Here is a 27,224-nt window from a genome sequence, read left to right as displayed (position 1 = left end):
TACTTAGAAAAATGTTTCTGTTAAGAAAATTGATTAATTTTAATTTAAGTAAATAAAATTGAATTACATTTTAAATCAAATAAATAAACGCTGTTCTTTCATAGCAACAGAAAAATAGTAGTTTATAAGACAAAATATTTAAAATTATGATGTGAAGAGACTTCATTACATCTTGTATATTAATTAATACATGTTGACCATCAATAGCGACAGATAATTAATTGAAATATTCAATGAAATTTTAATTAATTGTTTCAAATTGAAATTACTTCTAACTAGAAATTAAATTAATGCATAACATTAGACATTCATGTGTATATATAAAATAAATTGCATGATGTTTCCAGAAAAGTATATAAAAATATTTAGTAATATTAATACAATTTCTAAATTGAAAATTAATGTTATTCCATCAAAACTAATAGCGTACTTCTAGATGGAAATCCTTGCCTTTCTATTTAACTTCCATTGAAATGAAAGTTCTTTACGGTCTTGTTGGAAAACACCATTGAGATGAACAAGTATCACCTAGTCAAATAAAGTATACTGTATTATTATACCACCTAACAAGTTTAATAAAAGATTCAGTTAAAACATTTGGGCTGTCCATGTCCACTTTGGTCTCAGATAGCATGGACAGGTCAAGTGTATTTTGCTAGATAATCCATTATGGTCACTTTAAGCAATGTGATATCAAAGGGGAGTTTCCCCTCCTCCCTCCATAGCATTGCACTACAGTGTTATTATGCTATAATAAAGCAAGGAGGGTAGATACTAGACATTGTATGTCATAGTAATTTGTTCATCTTTTCCATGTACCACCTCCCATAAAAAATTGAAAAAGGGACATCATCACATGGTACCATCTCTCCTCCTATAACTTTTCTCAAACTCCTTTCCATTGAACAATTATCTTCATAAATCATGATTTGAATAGTACGAAAAATATTGCCAGATTTTTATCTAAATAGCAATAACTACTATTACAGTACTACTCTTTTTTACATGGTATACAACCATTTTTCATGTACAACTTTTCCAATTCCTGATTTTCTTTCAATAAATTGTAAATCAATGATTTAACCCAAAATACCAGTTTTCAGAATATACAGTATCACAATATACCACATCTTTTCTGCACCCCTCATAATTCCATTAATTCAACACGTCCCCATGTAGGACCAACATGGACTTTCACTGGAAGAACGACCGACAACTTCATGGCTGATTCCATTTCGTATTTGACTAGACGCGCAACTTGTGGCACGTCTTCCTTGCGGACTTCATAGATCAACTCATCATGCAGCTGGAGGACCAGGAATGCTCCTCGTGGAACGTTTGGGGACCTACTCCCACCCCTTGTTCTGCGACCTGTAAAAAATAATATAACATTAATTAACAATACATATATTTTATAATATTATTCTTCTGTACAGATGCTTAGTTATCTAAAGATGTGTTGCCATTGTAAACATTTATTTCTTTAAAGATGTATTGTCCCCAAAATCATGATAAATAAAGATTAATATAATCAGACTTTAAGTAGGACATTTTGTAGTTTTATTCACTTCCATTATAAAAAACAAACAAAGATAAAAAGACAAAATAAACAGTCAAATATACCCATAAATCCATTTTCTTACAGACAATTTGAGTTGGTTATGTGCTTTAAATTACAGTTTTTTCAGGTAAATCATTTTTTGGGCAACCAAATATTTGGTCAAATTGAATTAAACTATTATTATGTGATATATTTAACAACAAATTTGAAAACATTCTTTTTTAAAGCAGAAAACAAACAGAACAACAATAACAGACATAAAATCCAAAACAATGCCAAAATGGCAAAACAACAAGTTAATTGAACTACCAAAACCAACTATTCAGAAAATATCAAAACCATTGACATGAATAAAGTATCTCTTTTTATTGTTTTGCAATTTATTGGCGAGAAACAAAATCATTAATATTTCAGCAACAAAAGCAATGCTATTTTAATGATGAATATCCTTCAACAACATATTTAGATATTAATTAAATTTGAGAAACCAATTGCCATATCAGATATCGTCGGTAAAAAAATACAGTAATTAGCCTGTGAAATTGAAATCTAGTTGCTTAAGTAAAACCAGTTGTTTGACAGCCTTGTAGTTATTACATACATAATGTATAATAATACCAGATAATTCAACCTATTCAACATTAACTACTCCACTTTAGTTTGAACTGTCCATAAAGCTCCATCTACACTGTCAAACTAGTTTGACAAAAAAAGCATGATGTGCCCAAATAAATGGTAGTGATATGATGTACTCATGTCCATATATGGGCACATCACATTTTTTTGTCACATTAAGTTTAGTGTAGACAGTGCTTAAAGGTTGTTTAAGTGTTCATGTAATCAACACAAACTAGCTAATTAATATTGATTATGAAAGACAAGACAAAATAAAACAAAATTTCTGGAGCCACAGTCTTTTTTAACTAGAAATGTTTTCACTTATAAAAAGATAATAAAACAGTTCAATTAAACCAAAAACACATTGGCTGACAGGCCATTTCAAGATTTTTTTTTTATTACAGTTTTTTCAGATAAATAATTTGTATTTTTGGTCAAAGTGAATTGTAACTACATTTCTATGTGACATTAAAATGGCATATTAAAAAAAATTAAACATTTCAGATGGACAATACAGGTATCTTTAATACTTAGTAAATTACAAACGAGAATTGCTTTCAGCATGAAGAAATAAGTTATTATTTATTATTTCTTCGTGCTTTGAGGAAACAATGGCTTCTTTCATCTAACCGCAATGCTTTGATAACATTAATGTTCCCTGTTGTTGCATGATGATAGATTGGCTTTTATACTAATGTTACCACTAATGATCCTACTATGATATTTTAGCAAGCTCACATTTTATATAAATAGCATATCCTTTTGAAAATGATCTAAATGTTTCTCAAAAAAGGTTGTGAGATTATATTATATAGCTTCTAGAATTGGGCCACCTTTGTGGGATGGAACTATACCCAGGGAAATCCTGGTAAAAACGATTGGTAAGCATTTCTTGTAAAAATTCAACTGAGCTGGCTAGAAAGAGAGGCCCAAAGTCAATACTGGAAATATACCTGGGGACATGCCTGTTTGTGGAATCAGACATAAAGTAGGAGGTGGGATTAGACCTGAAGTGGGATTATATCCGAGGATATATGGTACCTACTGCTAGTTGTCTATGTGTTCATTCATTTTGATAATAAAATTTAATGCATATTTATTGTCGTTGTACGAGAATAGAGTATACAGAAGAAAATCAAATCTTCTGTTAAGAGTTATTAAGAACTTTGTTCACTAGTGGAATGTTTGAAATAAAAAAAAAGCAAAATCCATCTACTTACAAACCTTGGCTCTTAACATGTTTTGTAATAATAAAAATAAATGATATTGGCTAGATCTCATCAAACCATGTACAATTTGTTTTCCTAAACTGACAGTACAGTATGTGTAGTTTTAATAAATTATGCAAACAATAAAGTAATCAATAATAATAATAATAATAATGACTAGACCTCATCAAACAATGTACAATTTGTTTTACTAAACTGACAGTGTAGTCCTTAATAAATTATGCAAGTAATCAATATATATCATAGAGAATTTAAAATGGATATACATTTAAGATCTTAAGATCTTAAATTATGTAACTGCCATTTAAATTTTAATCTAACAATTTATATCATTCAGATTCCGTATAAAAAGTATTTATAAAATCAATCCAATTAATTTTAATGAAGAATAATGCAAAAATTATTCTATAAATTAATGTAAATGAATAATTATTGATAGCAATAAATGTTCTTACTCGCTACATTATCAAGGCTATATTGATATTTTAAGTATCTCATAATATTAAAGATAATGTGTCTTACTTAAGTATCAACATTTACCAACCATTTATTTTCAGAAAAAAATGTAATGAGTTGTTCGAAACTGTTTACACGCTTAAACTGCAAGCACTTAAGTTGATGGGTGAGATTGTTTTGTAGCCTGATTTTCAAACCCTAATAATTAATAATAATAACAATGATAATGATATCAAACATTTATAAAGATTACTTTACCAGTTTCTCACAGCGCAACATGAAAAGAATAATTATTTACATGGGTGATTTTTCAGGAAAGATCTAAATTGAAAAACACATTTATATTGTTCCACACAGACTGTGCACTAAATTAACATAACAACTGGGCATTTGAAGAAAGATTTAACTAAGAAATTTAGTGGGTTGTTTTTTTCCAAACGACACTTTATCTATGCTCATTATTTAAATTAATATAATACATCATTAAATATTTTACATTCTGTTTATCTTACAAGAAGTATTAAAATTCCACATATCAGAGTAAAGGGTTTAGTTAGATAAGATAACTTTGCATAGGGTGTAAAGTTCATATAATGTTCATCATTTCTATTACATATTTTACATTCTGTTTATCTTACCAAAACTTCTAAACTTAAGACTAAAGGCCAACTCAGACAGCGTCGTACGACGAGGCCCGACGAGACGTCTTGTCTGGACTTGACTCGTCCGTGCTGTCTGAGTTGAATTCAGACGAGACGGGTCGTCGTGAGATAGCGTCGGGGGGGGGGGGGGGGGGGAGGGGGGGGTGGTAGTTTTAGGTCGTCGTGAGCCTATTAAACATGTTTAATTTTCACCCGACGGGACGACTCGTTTGTTGGGTATTGACCAATCACAGGCGTTTAAATTATGACGGCAGGTCACGAGGGGAAAAGTTTTTATCGAAGAGCGCGAAGAAGTAATGTGCTTCGCGGGGATTAATATTTCAGATAAGGTAAATAAGACAGTATGCATAAGAAAAGGCAGTTCGTATTAAATTTCCATCATTTCTTGAATAAAAAAGCATATTAAATTGCTCAAGTACTGATACGTTATCTTTGCAATTAAGTTAACAATATACTAAACCAAAAATCAATATTTTATAATTATATCTACCTTAAAAAGGTACAATAAAACATTAATGATGTATTAATTCAAATCAATCAAAGTTTGTCGAGTAAGTACACTAGACAAAAGGCCAACTCATAGGGATTGTCCGTCAATATTTTGAGGGTGAAAATAAAAATTGAAATCAATATAGGCTGTTAGTGTTATGATGTTACTGTATGGATTAGAACAACACCTGTTTTGTAAACTGACTGGATTTACACTATATCAGGGACAAGTGTGATGTCAATATATACAGTAGTTAATCATGAATATTGCCACCCGGATTTGGGATAGCTTGTTAGTATAATGGTACCAGCTTTAAAATTTAGCTTTAATACTCTGACAGGATTATAATTCAATCCTTAAGTGATACTGGTGTTTATCAAAAAGCATGATAGATTATGTATAAGGTTACTGTGAATAAATAATAATATTATAATATAAATTGGTGGAAATGTATTTTACTACTAGAATGAATAAAGGCCTAAAATAATTTGTATATTTAGTTTTATTTATTTATTCATTTAGCATTCATTCAACAATACATTTAAAATACATAACAAAGAAAAAATACAAAAAATTGGAATATTAAAATTGAATAAAACCAAAGTGAATGGGACATATGGAATTGTGTATACATAGCATACCACATACAGGTTAAATTATGCTAAACACAAACCAAAAGATAAACAAAAATGGGCCAAGGTCAGCAGTTTATTTTAATACTATTTAAAAAACAAATAGAATTCCCCTATTTAAAAATCCTGGAAACTGAGGATTAATTAAATAAAACTTCTACAAATTTTAACAACAAAACTAAGACAAAGGCCTCTAAACACACAAGACTCCTAGTCTAGTGTTCACAATTTCTAGAGGTATCTGAACATGAGAATAGTGCAGAACTATTCTGTTTCTAGAAAGATGCAAGGATTTGACAGGGTAAATTGTAGGGAGCTGGGTTAAGGGTCTTTCACATCTGTTCCTGCACGGTTTCGGTCCGGTGGCAGAAAAAATCAAATCAAACGTCAATGTACCATTTTCACACGGCTACGTGCATATCGATTGGCGCATAGCCATGTGGAGCATCATGAAAACAAACAAATTTGCCGGACCAGGACTGTGTCGGAACAGGTGTGAAAGACCCTTTAGACAGGGGTGAGCTGGTGGATAAGTAACTTTTTTTACATATGAAAACGTCACAAATAGAAAAATAAAGGGCAGAAAGGTTGGAAACCATGATGATGAATTACAGTAGGCTAATAATAGCCTGGAGTAAACTATTCTATTAATCAACATTTCTTGGAGAAAAAAAATCACATTAAGGTGGAAATTCATCTCAACAATTCCGGGTTTCTTCATGAATAATTTAATACACCAATGCAAAGTATGGTAAAAAATGTTTAATGGTATTTTTTGATTAAAAATATTATTGATTCAAATATGCATGAGCCACTGAAACCTATTGTATGTGAATTTTAAGTAAGCTACCTTGAAAGCTTATAATAATTGTTGTCACTGGAAAGTTTGAAAAGACAAATAAAAAAAACAACTTACGTAAAGCTGTATCTTGCTTATGCCGATGTGACTTGCCTGTTGAGGGGTATTTCTCTGCTAGACATCTATCAATCGCAATCATAGCTTTCTTCACCAAGTCAGCTGCCGAACCCTGAACACTAGTATTCACAGCTTGTCTCTCAGCTTGTGCTTTGGCGTGTACGTTGGTATCATGAATCTTCGGAAGATACCTTCGTCGGCCGGTTATCGTAACTACAAAACCATTTTCACGGCACTTCTTGGTCGTGCTTTCAATATAAGCTTTTAACCCTACAAAATAAAATGTATACATTTGAAAAGTATACATCAATCTAAAGAAGGGGAGAGATAACGTTATTTTTATTTCCAGGATTCAAACCCAGCACCCATTAAAGGTAATCAAGCCCATTATACAATGCTGCTAAATTTATAATCATACCTTTATATCTTGTTTTGAACATGTCAATAAATGCTGCACCATCTTCTATTGATACTTCTAACTGCTCTGCTAGTGCTTTTGATCCAATTCCATATATTATACCGTAGCATATCTAATAATTTAATTTCATGTATTTATTTATATACAGTACATTACAAATATCTCAATGCATTGTACAGTACAATCACATATCAATATGAAAAGAGACATAAAATACAAAATCATTTAGTCCTAAATATAGCATTAAACCAAAAAAATTACAGATTATGTTTTTTACAATGTGTATGAAAAAAAAAGCATTCAATAATTTTAACGTTAAAACTAATAATAAAACTCCTTTTGTATAGACATATTTCACTTCTGGTGTATTTTAAAATGTCATACACATACACCAACATTGCCAATTACAAGATGGTTGAACTCATATCATTCCTATAAACTAAGTCTCATTTGATGCTTGTGAGTGGAGTAGAAAAAGTGGTGAGTTACAACCCTAGGTAAAACTTTGGCACTAAGGTAAGGATTGAACCCTGGACATCAAGATTGGAAGGCAATCACATTAACCCCCAAGCTACATCTCCACTGTTACCTGTTTTGCTTGCTGCCTGATTTCAGTAGTCACCTCTTCTGGCATGATACCTTTCCACTCAGCAGCAATTGTTTTAAAGACATCACCGCCACCGTTTAATATTTTAATCAGCCTAGTATCGCCGGACAAATGTGCAATTATACGAAGCTCAAGTTGAGAATAATCAGCAGCTACTATCAGACCACCTTAAATTAAATTTATTTGAACAATATTTAAAAAAAACAACATCATTGGTATACTATTAGCCCTGTTAGTTATTGAGTAAACTAGAGAGTAAATGTATGTTTACAGAGGCACTTTTACACTATCATAACATACCTGTAAAAGGGCAGAATGCATTCCTCATGCTAATGGAAAATTTAGGGCCAGGCTCTCCGATAAGCTCTGGTACCATCTGACTCTTGAAAGGTGTTTGCCTGCCTGTACACCTCCGACGCTCACGGGTTGAAGACTGTGCTAATTCATCACGGGGTGGGCTTTCACGAATCACTGATGGTAAATCTATTTCAAAATCTTTTGGGATGTTTTGAATACTGGGTTCCATTAACGCAACTCTTCCTATAATAAGTGGTTAAATCATTTTTTTGTTAGATGATGTTTGTGCAGTATTAACACAATAGAAAAACTTGTACAGTCAACTCTCCCAATACCAGACTCTCTGAAAACCAGAAATTCAATACCAAACCTTTCTTAGGGCCCAAAAGGTCCCAAATTCTTTTTTACCATTAAAAACACATTAAAACCCAGACACATTTGGCCAGAGTATTGGGAGAGTTGACTGTATTTAGTGTTTAGTATTTGAGCATAGCAGTAAAAAAAGATGTTACCTGTGGAAGTATGCGTCTGACATATGCCATAGATTCTATTCATATTAAGTACATCATTAAAAACCTTTTCTTTTTGCATCGGGAATACGACCTTTGATAGTGTGTTATTAATACGCCTCCATTCTAGGATAAGACCAGGTAGGGCATGCAATTTCTTCAGTTTTTCAAGCGTTTCCTTCGATGTGTTGAAGTTTTTCGGTAATTTTGGGCGCCCTCTGCTTTTTATGGTCTTTTGGGGTATGACAGGCGTAGCCGGGTCTCCTGATGGAGGAAGTCTTAATTCAATAAAGAGAACCTGAACATAAAAAAAACAGTAATAAAATAATAGGAAAAACTAGATACAGTTAAAATAATGTCTCAAAACTGGATGTGCAACTGTTGGGCCTTGTTTTAAAAATTCTCAAATTCTTCACCTACCTCGGCAATATCTTTTGTTGACGTCAAAGAGAATGGGTGCCCTGCAAGTTGGTAGGACATCTGCTCTAACACGGTAAGCTTAGCTTGCATAACATTCTTCTGTTCTTCAAATTCATCTGTATTGAATCCAAATCCATTTAGTTCCATCTTTGCAATTGTCAGCATAACTGGCATTTCAACCTGGCGAGACACATTTTAAAAATATATCTTTTAATTTAATCAACTGAAACCTAAGGGAGATTTTGATTTGTGATGACCTAAAACATATGTACATCTTGTTGATGTGCTTACTCACTCAATGCTGGAGGAATCTAGTCTGGTTGATAAACAACACAATAGGCAAGGTCCTACAATTCTGTAGGTCATCTCAAATTACAGGGTGTCCTACCCATGTAAAAGTAAAGGTAAAGGCGAGTCCAGTGATCCTTCCAGACGATGGGGAAAGAGCTGCTAGGAGCTCATTGTACAAAGCCTTGGCATTATGTGGTAGGGTGGCCAGTTTCCTTCCATGCTGCCTTATCCTGCCTAATATTTTCAATCAGGTATTCATTCACAGTGGACTGGGAGTTGTCAGGAATTGACTCTGTATGACAGTCAAGTGTCCTAATCATTCCCATGTAAGTAAATATTGTAAAATGTATTTAGCAAATAATAATAATATAATAATAAAAACTTACATTAGTGAAAGCATCATAGAGATTATCATTTTTTAGTTGATTAGTCAGAACATCCATCAGTAAAAATACCAGTACAGACTCCTTTGCTGCCCTCACACGTCCAGAACAAGCATTTTGCACCATTAACCCTAGTCCGCCTAGACCAACACCACCTCCAATATCTGACATATTAAATAAACACACAAGACATAATACAATAACAATAATATATTGTACTATAATTGTAGCACTGTACTGCACGGCTTCAGCGAGTCTGTTGCTAAAGAAAAAATCCCATGAGGAGCAGGTCATATGGCCGAGCGGTTAAGGTAGGAGCGCCATTTTCCGTACCTAAAAAGCCAACAATATCAGCATGGGTTCAAAGCAGACTCTCCTAGTTCTGATGGTGGAATACGTCTACTCGGATAAGGCCTATAAACCGTAGATCCAGTGTACACAGTTTGTCCATGTGTACTGAACCTAGTTCATCATTCGCGACGATTAGGTTGTTACAAAAATGGTTCATTGGGATTATCAGCTATCTGATAGGACAATAATTAATTTACAATTGGTAATCCTTGGACACATGTGCCTAAAGACATAAAATAAATGATTATTTATTGATTGTTCTGAGGTAAATTGATATTATATTATTATAATGATTATCATACCTTGGAGGAGATGACTCTCTTGTGACATATATTGTGAGACAAGTCCTTGAAGATTTCTTTCTTTAGCTTCTGGGTTTAGCAGCCACGCAGCAACTTTAGGGTCTTCAGCTGTTCCTTCTAGACTAATACCACAGGCACGGCTTAGCACTTTATACTATACAAACATACCATGCAAGTTAAAATGTAAGTAACACATTGGTGGATAATGTTATGTTGTTACTCTTGAAAAAAAACCACATTTACTTAACTTTTATTAACATGTGAAGAGATCAAATATTCATTTATTAATTTTATTGACTCTCAAATAAATTAAAAATGTGTCTGTTCTAGATTGTAGACAGTCATTCGGTTAATAGTAATGGTGCTAAAAGGATAAACGTATTAGCACATAAGGCATGTCATACATATACTCTAATTCTAGAGAAAAATATTAAAACATGATGATCTGTTGGTGACTCTCATAAAGAAATACTTCTATGGAAAAGGCAAGAACTAGAGCTAAAGCTCTGTCTACACTATCAAAAGTGTGATGTGCCCAAATATGGAAGTGATATGCCCAAATATGGAAGTGGTATGACATCATCATGTCCATATATGGGCACATCCCATTTTGTTGTCACATTAAGTTTGATAGTGTAGACAGAGCTAAAAATACAAATTACTAAACAATAACATTATTTTAAACAAAATATTTTTTCTTACCTGATTTTTATAATCAAACATCCCTTTCACTTTACAGTTTCTAGATGGGTTCTTTTTGCCAAACTGCAAGATCTCTTTCACTCGTTCTAGTCGCTCATGCACAGTTATAGTGACATCACATGGTGGTTGCGCCAAACTGTCATCAAGGGATGAGGTAACCATATCTTGAAAGGATATGAAGTACGCATCCTTTGCACTGTAGCAAACTGACACACCAGTTACTATAATGTCTTCTTCTGGTACCTTTATTCCATCTGGTGCTTCCAAATGTTTAGAAGATCCTAAAATTAAAAAAAATATATATTTATATCAATTACTGTAGGTGTTGAACCAAGCAATTAGAGTAATGACTTTAAATACTTATAACGCATGCAATTAGTATGTCAATATTAAAATTAAAAAGGCAAATATGGAACATTTAAATATGATATAAAACAAATAAATAATTCTGTAAAACTACTGTACACAGTAATGCTTTACCTTTAGATAAACATTTTGGATAAACGTTTAACCCTTTGCAATTTTGAGAAAGTTAAAGTCCAGTTTGGTTTTCTTAAGTCTTTTTTATCTATTTTCCCCCACTCCCGTAGGTCATTTAACCTCTGTCCTTCTCTTTGTAGATCAAAGATAAAATTACTAAAATGACAGATTTCAAACTATTATTTTGGTAATTACGGTAACTGTAGTTAAATGACCTACGAGAGTAGGAAAAAATAGTAAAAAAAAAAAAACTTAAGATGACCAAACTGGACTTTAACTTTCTTTAAACTTTATTTAAATTCAACTCTATGACGGCATTGGTATAACAGACTAGACTAAATCAATTTAATAAAATACACTACAATACTACTAAATATTTATTGTATGCTGTAAACATTTGTCTGATGAGCATTACATTTTATATTCAGATTGTAGACAAAGTCGTATACATTTAGGGGAACATGTATACCAGCAAATAATAAAGAAATACATTGTATTATTTAAACACTTATGACCGATTGATGACATTTTCATATAAATAACCATTCAGACTAAATAAAAGAAAATTAGGTATAATAAAATCAGCAGAAGTACAAATTCGAAACAAAAGATTTAAAAAAATGAATATGAACACTTGGGAGTGGTAATTACATGCAGAATGAAGCTCTCTTATCAAAGAAACTGTAAGTATATTTAGTAAGAATATGTAGCGTCATACAGGCAAATTCTGAAGGCCTATACATGTCACATATGTACCACATATGATGCCTGTATTATGTTTAGATTAAGGTTAGATTATATCTATGGCCATGATACAGGCATCACATGCTCCTGTATTATTACAGAATTACTGTTCCAGATTATTAAAGCTCTGATAATCAGCTATTAACAAAAAGATTCAACGTAGCATAACAGCGATAAAATTATATACAAAAAAAATATCAGAATAAATATAGCAGTCCATTATTATTATATTGTAGGTAAATAATTTTTGCCAAAGTATTGGTATATATTTAATTATGTTGATTTATAAATATTGCATGAATCTTGTACTGTACCAATTTCATTTTGGATTAAGCTTTTACTCACCAGTATTAAAACGACCTCCAATACCACCACCTGCCACTGATGTTTTAAACCTCTCGCAAGCAACTGACAAACAATACACATTCTTAGACTTCCATTCAGTCATAAAGCTTTCGAACAATCTTCTGTTTGCACAGACATCCATGATGGTGAAGACTCCATCGTTCACAGAGATGTTGTTTATGCCACTGAGCTGAGTTTGAGTGTCAAGAAAGAGTTTCAAGTCTTCTTCCGAAGTAGCAACATCAGTGTATCTTGAAGATGAACCAATAAGTCTTTTATGAGCTTGAGTTAAGGTATCCGAGACTGAAGACACAATGTTGGTAACTAGTTCCTTTTCGACAACCAACTTACTATTTAAGTTTGTACTCGGCATGTCAACCGCTTTACTTTGTATTGTAGCTGTTGCTTTGTTTTTCCGACGAGGTGTACTTTTGATAGTCGATTTAATTGCTTGTTTTGTTCGCTGTGGTGTTTTCCGTAAAAGTTTTGGTGTAGCTACTTTCTTTTTAGGTGGGGTCGGTGGAATGAAATCACCAGCACTATCTCTTCTATCATCATCAGGACTTTTATCTGGACTAATGATGTCTTGCTTAATTCGTTTTTCAGATTTTAATTGATTGACCAATACTTCATCGCTCCTACGTTTCCGATGTTGAAAGTAGTTGTCGATTTGAGTCTTGACTTTATTATCTTGTTTACCTTTTTTTGGAGGTGGTTTGTATTTTTTCTTATCGCCAACATCACTGGCAAACAGATCAAGCATTTCAAAGGTACCAGAAATGGCAGATTTGATGTCTATTTCTATATCAATTTTATCTTCTTTAACCTCTATATTTGATGTAGTTGCAGGTTCTAATTTCGAGTCTTTACTAATGTCTGTTTTATTACAAATTGGGCTTTTCTTTTTCATGCTTTCCGGTAACTTTGCCTCCACATCTTGCAAGCGCGTTGAATTTTTAGAATCATAGAAAGAAAAGGACGACCCGTCAAGAGCTGCCAAAGCTAGATCATTCTCCAACTGAGAATATGTTATATCATCACCATTTATATCTGGTTTTATGCCATCATTGACTGCTTCATTTGATTTAAGTTTATATATTTTAGCACTGTCTGAATCACTTTTCTGAATTTCTTGAAGATCAGCAGATTTACTCAAGATACTTACTGGAGTACTTGTCTTTGTAGAATTTGATCCAACACATATTGCACTTGGTTTTACAGAACTAGTTGATTGTATATTGCACAGTGGTACAGGTGAAACCACATTGTTAATAATAGGTGAATTAATCTCAGTTGATTTGTACATGCCAAAAGAATCACTTAAATTCATTGCAATTAAAAGGTCTTCTTGTAAATTAGAATAACCATACAGGGAAGAGTTCCGTCTCTTTCCTTTAGAACCTGCTTCCACCTGATTAGTTACTGTCGGATGCTTAAACTTAAACTCATCATTAAAATATTCCTCAGCTTTGCAACTGTCCATAAACAAAGGCGAAGCACTGGCTGAAATTAAAGCGTTTCTATTGCAAAATGTAGTCATGTCTTTGATCAACTGAGAGTCAATGGTAGGAAAAGTAGAACTGAATTCAGAGCAGATTTCTGGAGATGCCAAGACACTATTCTGAATGTTCTGATCCAGGTTGTTTATGACATCTTCTTGGCTATCAACATCTATAGAATATTGAACATCCTCATTTATATTTCCATCAATTGCTTGATTAGGATCTTGAGATGGTGAATATAAATCTGGACTATGTATTAGTTCATCAGATTTATTTGGTGATACACCTTTTGGGGTTTCTGGTTGTCTGTCCAAACAAACTGGCACTTGTTCTTTGACAGAAAGACCTGTTTTTTGTTCATCAACTAAGTTATCCTCGACAGTTCCCATAGTGCCAGACGGATCTGACAACATTTCATCAGACTTTTGTTCAGAAGTATTTCTCACATCTTTTTCCTGTACATTTGTTCTAGTTCTAGACAGAGATTCATCCACATTAATTGGTGATTTTGCCATAGATATTTGGAGTTGACTGTTCATAGATCTTCTTTGAGATCTTTGGATTTGACTGTTCTTTGACCTTCTTTGAGTTCTTTCAAAACTGCCATCCATTGATGTTAAACTGGTGTTAGTAGATAATCTCCTCTTGTCTCTATGAGATGACAATCTTTGAGAAGGAAATTTAAAACTATTACTTGAAATTGGCTGGCCAATTCGTTTATTGGAAGAACCTAACCGGTTGGTAGCTTTTGGAATCTTAGAAGGTGTGGGATCACTTGCATTCCAATTGACACCAATAGCTTTAAGATCAGCCTGTAAAAGCTGTTTAGCTTCCATGACAATCAAGCCTGCTGCTTCTTCTTCCGTTAATCCTTTACGTCCAGTTGCCCAAATGCATCTTGATTTCTTTCTCTGCATTGCTTCACATTCTAGTTCCCCCTCAGCTCTACGAGTGCTGAAATATTTAAATTAGTTGAAAATAATTACTTCTACTCTTAAAAAGGAAGAATAAAGTAACATGTAGCTTGTTTTTTAACAAAACGTCTTTAGACTACAAGAATTACTTCTACTCCTTAAATTTAAAATAAATAATAGTAATGGTATTAATTATAGTGTTTAACACAAGGTTTACACACAAAAATGATCCATTAAATATCCCAAGATTACCAAAAAAGGAAGATGATGTAGAGGAACTATTTCCACCTCTTCGTTCTCCAGAGTTTGAAGTTCCCATATGAGAGATCGCCAGAACAAAGTGCAAGGAGGTTTAAAATTCTACTTAATGACAAATTCTTTTCAATGACAAACCTTTGAAATGGCACAGCATTCCTTAGAAGAGTTTCAATCTCTGCTGGATTGGATGCAGCGACGTTTGCGACTGTATGCAAGCCACTATTGTACAGTAGCCGAGCACGCTGGGCGTTCAGCAACGAAATACGAATCAGATCAGAAAGTTCACGCTGAATACCAAAGTTCAACCGATGATGGAATTGACTTACGAGTAACTCCATGTTTAGCCATCCCAACTTGTTACAGAATATTGTCACCATACCTAAAACATATAAATAAATGATGAATATAATTACTTATTCTGGGGGTACTGCTCTTTATATTGCATTGACTGCTATATTTTATAGTGGAGAGGATGGAAAGCTAAAAATTGCAAATTTTGTTTTTTAATGTTATATTCATTTAAATTCAATTACACAGTTATTTTTCAGTATTTTTTATTGTAGACATGTTTTTATAAGTTATATTTAAAGAGGTTTTCACTTTTGTTTGATGCTTTGACCCATGGTTTCTTCTCGAGCAGTTTAAAAAATAAATAAACATAAAAACGTACCAGCAAAGGTTGCTGCAGACTGTTGCAGAGATTGCAACTGACCTCTAGGACATCCAAATTTATGAGACACATCAGACAACGGTACTTCATTTACAAGATCACTAAGTAGTAAGGCTGTGTAGAACCGTTGATGCAAAGCCACCAGTCGCTTTTGTTTGGCACTGGAGTTTGGGACGGAACCCTGTGCCGCTTTTAATAGGAAGCGCTCTTCAATTCCAACTAGCTCAGCAACTCGAAGCTTGTCCATCGAGAAGTTCTCCCATTGGCAAAGAAATTGGTACCAATCTGGATTCACTGACTGGTATATTGGTGTAACCTTTAAAAATAAAATATTAAAAAATGATATTAATGCTCAAGATTTCGCCAACAAAAAATAATTACAAAATTGTTTGGTTGGTTCACATTAGACTCATTAATGGAAACGCCCTATTTACTGCCATACTCTTAGTTGGTAATTGAAGTTAATTTGTATTTTTGAAGGCTTCATACCTGATAAATAATATGGAGTTCATTTTCCAAGACAAAGTTCTTCCTAGCACGTTGAAGCTCTGCGAAGACAGCAAGAGCTTCATCTGGTGACATGGCCGATGAAAGAGTTGCCGATCCAAGCTGAGTGGGTACAAAACGTTCAACATCACCACCTTATTATTAAAACAAACACATATTAGGCTAGTGCCAGTACCAAAAGTTATGAATGGGTGATTTGTTACAGTACTTACACTATCAAACTAGTTCGACAATAAACGTGTGATGTGCCCAAATATGGTAGTGATATACCCAAATATGGTAGTGATATGACATCATGTCCATATATGTGCACATCAAATTTTTTTGTCACATAAAGTTTGATAGTGTAGACAAAGCTTTAGAAATCTAGAGACTGATTTTATTTAAAAAAATGTAATACCATTTGTTTCCACCGTCTGAAGATGAATAAATTCGTTGACCTTTAAAAACTCAATACAATTCTCTATCTCACACTTCTTAGTCTCCGAGGTTCCAGGCTGCTTTTCCATTTCCAAGCTAGCAGCAAGTAATGTACTTGAAGAATACTGCTGCACTTCTGCTGGAGTGGAGGCTACACCACTGGCTATTACCTATGAGAAAAATAATACAGTAAAAAAGACACATACATACATTGCAAACATTAAATTATTTTTTTAATTAAGATATATTGTCCTTCTAGAAAAATAATTTTAATGTTTTTGTTTTTGAATATGCCATTTTAATGTCACAAAATAGATATTCACTTCAATTTTCTGAAAAAAACTAATTCAAATAAAAAAAAAGTAAAATTGGCTGGAAGCGGGTTTTTGCTTGAATTGAACTGTTGTCATTTTAAAAGTGAAAACATTTTTTGGGGTTTTTTTTCTACGGAAGTGATTAACTTTGTTAAAACTACAAAATGGCCATTAATTAATTATTAATCTTTATTTTTCATGCTTTTTGAGACAATACACCTTTAAGGTTTCAATCTAGTACCTCTAGTATAGCTCTCTTCATTGAGCTGCTTAGTTCCTCATTCTGTTGCAGGCAGCTATGCACAGCAGACAACTTGGATTTCACCAGCTTCTCTGCTTTATATTTTTCAGATGGTTTACATACTAAAATACTTTCACCTGTAAAAGTTTCATATTTGCATAACAAATTTTAATTGTTAGAATTTAATACTAACCTACGTTAGGGAACCCCTATTCTGAAATATATATATTTATACTGGGCGACCTCTTCAGTCAAAGACTGGTCTCCCAGAGGGCCGAGTTATGATCGGTGGCTGTGATGTACTAATACACCGGGGTAACCCCCTACTCGTCTCGAAAGATGTACTAGGTTCTTTAAAGTGCACACGAGCTAGTTGTGTACACTGGACCTACGGTTTATAGTCCTTATCCGAGAAGACTCGTTCTACCACCAGAACCATGGAGTAAGTGAGCCTCGAACCATGCCGATGTTATGGCTACGTAATTACGGTTTCACTGTCTTAACCGCTCAGACACTCACTTACTCTGGAACACCTCTATTAAGGGGACATGCACCTAACAAGATGTGAACCCCTATCCAGTGTCACTTCTATTAAGGGGACACTTGTTGATTAATTCATGTTCTACTCTAATTAGTTTACCTTCGGTATCAATTCCCTTGCGTCCAGCTCTTCCAGCCATCTGTCTGTATGTTAGTGTGTCCAGCACTGACCGGTTAAAAGATGGTGTCCTGATAATCACTCTGCGGGCTGGCAAATTCACTCCAGATGACAAAGTTGATGTTGCCACCAACACTTTTATGATACCTTGTCTAAATGCTCCCTCAACGATGTCTCGCTCATCAAAAGTTAAACCTTGAAACATTAATTTTAAACAAATAAATTATATATATCTGCAAACACTACTACTTTGGTCTTATCAAATCTATTCAGCGCAGCTCAGGTTTCAAAATGATATGTACCGCAGAACTGGTACAATATAAAGGCTGAGCGAATTAAGTGGGACATGGTACAGCGATTATGAACACAAACTCAACGTGTGTAATAAAAATATAAATTAAAAAAAAAGTTTAATCTAAATTCTAAAAAAACATACCTGCATGATGGTAAGCGACAGCATAAGGTACAGTCTTCTTTAACATGGCATCAATTCCAACCGGTGTTCTTTTCAGCTGTTCTGTCACGTCCTTCAAAGCCCCAAAGTTCAGATTAATTGGTGTGTTATCAGGATTATTAGTATCGTCTTCGAACATAAAAAATAAATAAATAATAAAAAAAATAAAAAATCAAACAAAAATATCACAATAGTCGACTCTCTGATATCTGGAAACTCTTCCAAAACAAAGACTTTTCTTTAAAAAGGTTCAAAATTATTTTGTTACCATTAAAAACACATTCAAAATATCCAAATTTATAGAAAACCAAAGGTGTCAATTATTGGGAGAAATGACTATACGATAATGTACAGTCCAAAAATATGTTGTGCAATAATGGCTTTCATAGAATGATTTTTCATGGCAATTTAAACACATTCTTATTTAGACTCTATGCTCATACCTTTTTCAGCGACCGGTAAAACACCCTTAAAGCGATAGATTTCTCTTGCAATAGATTCTGCTAGCTTTTCGCACCAGTTTTTAGTTGGACAAAATATCAGGACTGAGTGCCCGTCAGAGATCGTTTCAAAAGTGAGCGATATGACGCAATCTTGATCGTTTTGGATGCCACGTCCTGGGTAGAAGTCTCTAATCTTCTCCATATTTGGTTTGAATAAGGTGTTGTTAAGTTTAACCATCTCTGTGAGTGGGACAGGTCGGAAGTCAGTCTTGTACAGGTCAGCTTCGAGCCATTTAGCTAAGAGGTCAAGGTTTGGAAGGGTGGCACTCATGCCAACGATCTGGATTCCATTAGGTCTGGATGCATTGCTAGTTCCAGCACTACTTAAACAATTAAATAAAATAATACATTTATTTCTTAAGGCAATACAATGAAAATTTTGGTAATCTATAAGTTACATCCTGAGAAATAGGCACCCCACTGGAAGTATATGCTAACTTTGGGTCCTTCATGCAACATGATGTTTATTTTATGAATATTGGAGGAACACCATTCATAGTTTTAAGAACAGAATTTATTACAGTTATAATAGTCTAATTAAAGCCATAGTTAATGTACTTCCACAATCCAACCTGCATCACAGTTCGGGCAAATTAATATTTTAGAATCTTTTAGGTTGTGGAAGATGCTATTGTTAATTTCCTGGTGAAATGTTTTCTCTTTTTGTTTTTTATATGGATATACTATCTGAAATAAAGGGAAATGAATAAATGAAATCATAAAGAAGATATGAACGGAAGGGAAAAAAATGTTTAGTCAAATAATTATATACTTTTTTTTTTAATGTATTGAACAATTTAACTTTTATTGGAAGAAAGAAGATATTAAAATGTAGAATATTAATAAATATTCAAATACTAACCTTTCAGAGTTTTTGGGTAAAGATCTGTTCGAAACATATATGATTTTAGTAAGAAGAAGTTCAAGTAAATAACCTCTATGATTATCACCAACCATATGCAACTCATCTACCACAACAATACCTTCATAAGAATAAAAGAAAACCATTTCAGGTTTATGTTCAAGCAATTTGATTTGTTAGTACTTTAGAGTGCACCAGCTATAGTGGATATGCTCAGCCTGTTATGGACATTTGACTCTCTGTACTGATTACTGTATCTTTCCTCACTGAGGACAAATATTAATACAAAATACAAAATCTTCACATATGATTGCACAATAGTCCAATTCTGTAATACAGTGTTACACACTTTATCAGTGTATCTTCACATTTGACTAGACAATAGACAAATTCTATAATAAAGTGTTACATATGTATCAAGTCTGCGTTATATCAAGGTTAGGCTTGATGCATGATACAGGGAGAACAGGTAATACGTAACACTTTATTACAGAATTTTCCCATGAGACTGAAGAAATTATAGATACAGATAGATATCGAGAATCGGCTATTACGGGTTATAACATTATATGCAGTCCTATAAACTGGAAGTGCCTTGTTCGAATCAGCCAACAGGTCCCCAACTCCTTAAGAGCTGAAAATTTCATTACTTGGTGTTTCAATAAACTCATTACCTAGTTGATCTAGCTTCTTTTCTTCCAGTAGCCTATTAATAAGACTATTTGCCTTTTCGATTGTACACACTGCAATGTCAATTGCATCAAAACCTCCCGCTGGTGCTACACTGCCCATATACCCATCGACCTTTATCCCAACGTCCTGGAACATTGCCTAAAAGAAATTAAATGATTCAATAAAAGAATATTGTATAAGCCGATTTTTCACTAGGCGAATTAGTTCATGCAAATCACAAGCATCAGCTTATACACACGCACACTCATGTTCTCATCTTCAAAATCCCTTTCTGTGTTGAATTCTAGTTCCGTGAGTTTTTCACTTCAGATTGAATTGTTTTTACTTTTTGTGAAGCGAAAAATTGCATAACCATTCAGAGCTCAGGAAATGAGCTGACATGTTTATAAGCATTCATGCGAATCGAAAAGCTCAACAGATGAACATGAAAATCCCAGTGATCCGCTCTTGCAGTGGGAAGAGTAGCAAGATATTTTATCTGCGAAATGTTGAACTCGCACAAACAAGTTCCCCTAGTGGAAAATTGGCTTAATTTAACAATTGCAAACAATAGCATATTGTGCGTGTCAATTATCACTAATTTTGATCTTTTATTTCAGGCCAGAAAACATGTGCCAGAACCCTCAAGGTATGTTAAATGAACAGTCGCTTTGTCTACCATCCAGAAACAACTAGGCTTCCTTCATATCAGCAATAACACAAAAGTATTTTGTACTAACTTGTAAGTAGAACATTTTTTCACGGGTGACAGACACAAACGGCAGTACTACAATGGCTTTCTTTCTTGTCTCTATTACTCTTTTGAGCACCAGTAATTCAGCAACCATCGTCTTGCCTGCGCTGGTGGGAGCAGAGTACACCAAGTTTCCTCCATCAAGCACAGAGCCTTGGCCTAGACACTCAGCCTGCCATTCAAACATTTTTGTGATGTTTTTCTTGTGGTACTGAGCAAGGACAGGGTCAGGTAGACCCCACGAGGACAGCAGTAATCGATTAGGTGTTGTTGGAGGTGGAGTTAAAGTGCTCATAGACAATCCACTTAACTCAAACCCTAAAAAAAAATAAAATACAGTAAATGGTTATGAGATATACACAAAAATGATTATGTGCCAAGAACATAATGAACTATTTTTAGACCACAACAATTAATCAGTTTGGAAAAAGATACAGTATATAGAGTTCCTGCTCATAGAATGTAACCTGAGAGGATTCTTGCAAAGGAAGACGCAAAGTGGGCACTATAAAATTTGGGCACTTAAACAATACAGTACTAGACAGAACAGTAAAAAAAATTTCCTGACTTTATTTTACAATTTGAATACCACCAATGTTAAGCTCTGTCTACACTATCAAACTAGTTTGACAAAGAAAGTGTGATGTGCCCAAATATGGCAGTGATACAGTATACCCAAATAGGATAGTGATATGACATCCTCATGTCCCATCATGTCCATATATGGGCACATCACATCACATAAAGTGTAGACAGAGCTTTACAGGACATTTTACTGTATAGCAATCAGTAGATACACAACACAATGAATGTATTTGGAATTTCTTTCAAATTATAGGCTTGATTTTTTGGGATAGATTTATTTCAATGGTTCTTTCATTTTTTAATAAAATACATACCTTGCGAACCATCTACAGAAGTATAGGGTTCTTTATACTTTTTCTTTCTCTTTTTCTTCTTTTTTCCACTGTTTACTTTACCACTGCTAACCTTTGGTTTTTGGGCTTTTTCTTGTTTCCATCTTGCTTTGAAAAATTCTGATTTGCGAGCTTTTTCTTCCGCCTTCGGGTCAACTATCGAGTTCTGCGAATCGGCACAGTAGAAGTGTTTGCTGGTGCTAGGCTGTTCCGGAGTCTTGATAGCCTCAACTGGCGAAAACAACGCAGCTGCATTAATGCAGTCTTTGCTGGTTCCAGGTTTTTGCGAATCGGGTTTATTTACAGGGCTTAGTTTTAACGCCGTGGCTAAAGATACGGTACCGTATTCTAACTTCTGTTTACTAAAGGTACGGTAAAATTGCATTACGTCATAGCCAACCAATGGGGTGCTGGTACGTGTGTGACGTCATCGTATAAGGACTTTGGATTTTTTTTCATATCGCGTCTCTGTTGTTTTGTGTAGAGAATTCCTATCGGCGGCGCCAGGCTGCGTGGGTGTGTGTGCGCTGCAGATGAGGGTTTTATTTTTATTCCAAATGGCCTATTTATGCCTATATTTTTTTATTAAACTTTGTTTACAATGGTGACCATAAACAACAAGCAAATGCAGACAATAAAGGGGCCCTCAAATACTATGATTTTGACAGTAGCCCCAGGCTAACGAGTCACAGAAATCAGCGCACACATGCAGCTGGCCCCAGCCTGGCATCGCTTTCCCTACACAAACAAACTCATATAATGAGGTTATAGTAGGCGTAGTAGGCCTAGCCTAGGCCTCTTTTGAAACGGTTTTCTGTATTCTAGAATTAAAATCAACATGTTTTGGCTTTTCAATAATAATAACAGACGTAGGCTACATTTAGTTTTTGTCACACACGATGGCGATAATAGCGATAAATAAAGCATAAAGAAAATGCGGTTGATCACTGTTTTCGCGATATGAAAAAAATCCACAAAGTCCTTATACGATGACGTCACACATGTCCCAGCACCCCATTGGCTGGTTATGACGTAATGCAATTTTACCGTACCTTTAGTAAACAGAAGTTAGAATACGGTACCGTATCTTTAGCCACGGCGTAGTTTTAAATCAGGTTTCTGTCTGCTGAAAGATGAATTATCTGGATGCTTGTTGCTTTTAGCTACTGTCTGGGTTTTTTCAGTGACAGCAGTTTCAGCTGGTAATGCACCATTAGGAACATTAGCACTGGTGGTAGATGCATCAGGTTCACCTGATTGCTTAGACTTATCTTGGAGACTTGCATCTCTAAGTTGGCTGTTGTTTTGACTTAGATCCTGAGAAGAACGTTCTATGTACTCTTCCTCCATCCGGTCCATCTGCATCAGGAAGTCATCGTCGATGTCCGACTCATCAAAGCCAGGATCACCGACAAGAGGACTTTTGGGTTTGGTTCTGGCATAGCATTTTGATTTTGGCCCGTGTCTACTTAACTGAGGCATGTTTATGGTATTGTGCCTTTTTATTCAAATTTATATTGTAGAATTACATTACCAGCAACTGTTCATCATCCAAACAAGTCATTGTGTATTGAGGTTCAGATGTTTCATGATTTGAACTCCAGTAGTAGCCTAGGCCTCTTCCCACTGCATAGAGTACAGTACATGCACTTACTATCTAGTAGTGCTATCTATAGGCCTACTTCACTGCTCTCCATTCTAAAAAAAAAACATTAGGCTACAAAACAAACTTAAATTAAAATAATGCTTGAAAATCAATGAGTCTAAACATTTACATGTGATTCACTGTTTGTATTTTTTCCAAAATGCAAGAAGAAATGTAGGCTAGGCCTTCGCCGAGAGCCTCATAACCGCAACGTCCTAGGCCTAACAGTAGGCTTATGTATGTAGAATAGTACGTCACGTGAATATTCCAGGTTAGGTACGTTTCCGTAGGCCTCCTACTAGCTGGCTTGGTTTGGTAGGGTCCTCCTGACCTAAGCCTACGGCGTACGCTTCTCTCGCTCGGCCGCTGACAACCTCAGCCGCAGCAGCTAGGCTAGGCCTAAAAGTAATCCAATAACATATGCGCCTACTAGCCACTACTACCATGTAATAGAAAAAGTATACCGATACCTTACTCTTTCTGGATAACAAATGGGCTATTTTAGCACAAGAATTCTACTTAATATATTTAGGTTGTGCGACCACCGATCTTCGTTTGTTGTGTTTTTTAAAAATGCCACTTCAATTAATAAACTTAACTCTAGAGGGCAGTATAACCATTTTTTTCCCAGAGCTATATATGGCTCTGTTTTTTCCCAGTCCAGTTTAATTAATAATAATTGCGTCTATTACCTCAGAAATATCAGGAAGCAGTGAATAGGAATTTTTCTCATTGGTTATTGGATTGAATAAGTCATTGTGTAATTTCAAGCGAAATTAACTATTTTGGATCTAATTGTTGGTCAAAGTGAATAATTATTATGCGACACATGGCATTAAAAAATATATTTAGTGATTAGTCGTCGGATAGTCGTTTTGGTATATTTATATAGCAGTAGGTTCACAATTACTAAACAAACACGTACGGTATCTTTTTTTAAACAATTTTTATTGCGTATAAATATATATATTACAGAATTTGGAGCAGAATAATCATATCATTATTATGCCTTGCTGATCTATTCTTCTATAACCATGTGTACATGTAGACCTTTAGGGATGAGCACCGTATCAAATGACGTGAGGAACACCATTGGTGGCAGTGACGTCATAGAAGTCCAGGGCAGCTTCGCCTATTTTGGTTTCTGAAAGGAAAAATACGAAAAGGTGAACATTCTGAAATTTAGCACAACGCCACTGAAGGATGCTTGATACTGGATTTGAAAATATTTCCGGTCATTTTTTGCTTAATTCCCGTTTAGTTAGGCATATATGAATTCAGAAAGCCTACTTACCGCCGTTTGGACCAATAGTCCAACATGGAATATTGTTCCATCGAGCATGTGGTTTTTGATGACCTTCGTTAACATGTCGTTGTCGCCCATGACAGCTTTAAGTGTATCATAAGGAAGCTTACGAAATGCGGCATTGGTTGGGGCGAGAAGTGTGTATGGTCCACCTGTAATGTAAATAAGATGATTTGTATTATAATCACAATCCCAGTATGAACTGGTAAAATTAGTTGGCAACGTATAGGCCTAACCTATGAGGAGAAACAAACTACCTTCAAGTTTTTCCATTAGGCCGGCAACTCTGGCAGCTTCCATCAAAGTTGAGAAATCGAAATTGTTGGCTACCATGTAGAGGGAATGTCACCAGTGGAAATGGGATACATAACGTAGTCAATGACGTGGACAACTCCTTTAGGATTTGGTCAGGCATAGAGATGGGGCATCCGTTTACGGCAATAACCTGCAATACAATTATGTATTGAATTAATATTAGCAAAGAAAGTTATTTATTTATTGTATTACACATTAAGGTAGTATTAGTACGGTATAGGGTGGATACCTTGTCATAGACGTTGACGCGAATCTTTGTAGATCCTAGTCTACTCGGAACAAGTTGTTCATTTGGAAACTGATCTGAAGAAATCTTGGTTCCAGAAATATGGTACAGAAGAACGTCCGTCAATAACTCGTTGTTCGATTGCAAGCGATGTAAATCGTAGGGATGGAGTGCTCTAAACGCGTCGTCAGATGGAGCGAAGAGAGTGAATGGCCCTAAATGAAAAAAGAAAATGGGACGTTACACGTAGCCCTAAGTTTAATCGGATAGCAATACACGTAAATTATGCCTACTAAAATCTATACCTACCCTGAACGAAAAGAGTTTCTTGAAATTTTAATTTAGAGATCATGTCAAGTAAAGTTTTTATTTTTAGGGTGGGTGGGAGAAGCATAGTGTCGATGGCGTGGAAACCCCATTGGTGGTAGTCTCACCCGCGTAAATAACAGTAGCTTTGCCGATTTTGATTTCTGTAAGACATAATAAATTAGTTGTTGCGACAATTGTAGAATTAATATAATAAGCCTATGCATGTCCGTAACCGCACTTACCACTACTATCTGCGTCAATGGATATGAGCAGTTTATTCTTGAGTGTAGTAGTTACTTCGCCACCATTTTGTAAAGCAACACTGAAAACTGTTCCCTTTATTAAGTGATTTCCTTGTCCTCCATTATCCTTTTAATCGTATCAAAGGAAAGCTTATGGAACGCCGCGTTGGTCGGGGCGAGTAAGGTTTGCGAGTCACCTGTAATATGCAAATTAAAGTCATCAATTCATCTATTGAAATCACCAGTAATACTATACGGTTGCATCGATATTCAAGGCCAAATATACACTGTACCTTCAAGTATTTCAGAATAGGCCGGCAACCCGAACCGCTTCCAGTAAAGTTGCAAAATCGAAATGACTAGCTACCACAGATGGAATGTCGCCATTGGGAATAGGGAACATAACGTAGTCAATTAAATGGATAACGCCATTGGGAACCACTTGGTCAGGTTTAGAGATCGGACAACCGTTTACAGTGATAACCTGAAATAAATATAAAAGAGAATGCAAATTAAGTTGGGTAATATGTTGGGGTGGGTAGATATTTTATTAGCCCTATTTTTAGTAAAAGCTTAAAAAGACAAGTACACCATCCTGTGTCATACCTTGTCGTGGATGTTTATACGAACTTGTGCAGATCCTAGACGACTTTTCACAAGTTCTTCATTCTTTATTTTATTTTTATTTATTTATTTATTTATTTTTTTTTTTTTAAATTTCGGTTCTAGCAATATGGTGCAGAAGAACGTCGGTCAGTAATTCTCAAACTGTAGAAAGACAGCTTAGCAAACGCGTCATCGGTTGGTGCAAAGGGAGTAAAGGGTCCTGAAGTAATATTTAAAATATTAAATAAGGGTTATACGAATGTTTTTGCAACGTATTTCTAACCGAAGTAGGCCTACCGTTAAAAGATACGTACCTTGTACGAAAAGTGTTTCTTGAAAATTCAATTTAGATATAAGCTCAAATAATTTGGTAAGTTTTAGGGTCTGGGCCAATTCAAGAATTGTGTCTTCACCAACGCCGCTGTACGATACTGGTAGCTTTATATTATACATCTTTATCGCTTGAAGCAACGCATACGCCAGGCTCAGAGACACTAGCACGATCAACAACTTCAT

The 27,224-nt window shown here is 34.7% G+C and overlaps 1 protein-coding gene across 1 annotated transcript; it reads right to left on the bottom strand.

Moving 5' to 3' along the window:
• Nucleotides 1-27,224, bottom strand: LOC140055531 (DNA polymerase theta-like). Its single transcript, XM_072100870.1, has 27 exons — nt 27,023-27,224; nt 25,555-25,766; nt 25,274-25,455; nt 23,157-23,557; nt 22,042-22,386; nt 21,129-21,460; nt 20,391-20,547; nt 19,717-19,837; nt 18,795-19,162; nt 18,334-18,480; nt 17,880-18,092; nt 17,240-17,376; nt 16,665-16,854; nt 16,247-16,398; nt 15,758-16,073; nt 15,223-15,466; nt 12,414-14,869; nt 10,845-11,125; nt 10,143-10,296; nt 9,493-9,653; nt 8,816-8,995; nt 8,399-8,693; nt 7,890-8,129; nt 7,572-7,756; nt 6,983-7,094; nt 6,565-6,834; nt 1-1,371 (listed from the first exon to the last, which is right to left on the bottom strand). Exons 1-27 carry the CDS (start codon nt 27,222-27,224, stop codon nt 1,145-1,147), a joined length of 8,280 nt encoding a protein of 2,759 aa, XP_071956971.1. The 3' UTR covers nt 1-1,144.

This window comes from Antedon mediterranea, chromosome 7 (assembly GCF_964355755.1).
Source record: "Antedon mediterranea chromosome 7, ecAntMedi1.1, whole genome shotgun sequence".
Lineage (NCBI taxonomy): Eukaryota > Metazoa > Echinodermata > Crinoidea > Comatulida > Antedonidae > Antedon > Antedon mediterranea.
Note: the sequence above shows the minus strand (reverse complement) of the source record. Positions and strands in the feature narration are given on the sequence as shown.

Coding starts and splice junctions, on each gene's coding strand:
- LOC140055531 (XM_072100870.1), bottom strand. CDS start 27,224: ATGAAGTTGTTGATCGTGCTAGTGTCTCTGAGCCTGGCGTATGCGTTG. Junction 23,558..25,273: donor TGCCGGCCTAATGGAAAAAC/TTGAAGGTAGTT, acceptor TTGAATAAAAAG/GCACAATACCATAAACATGC. Junction 9,654..10,142: donor AGAGAGTCATCTCCTCCAAG/GTATGATAATCA, acceptor TTAATATGTCAG/ATATTGGAGGTGGTGTTGGT.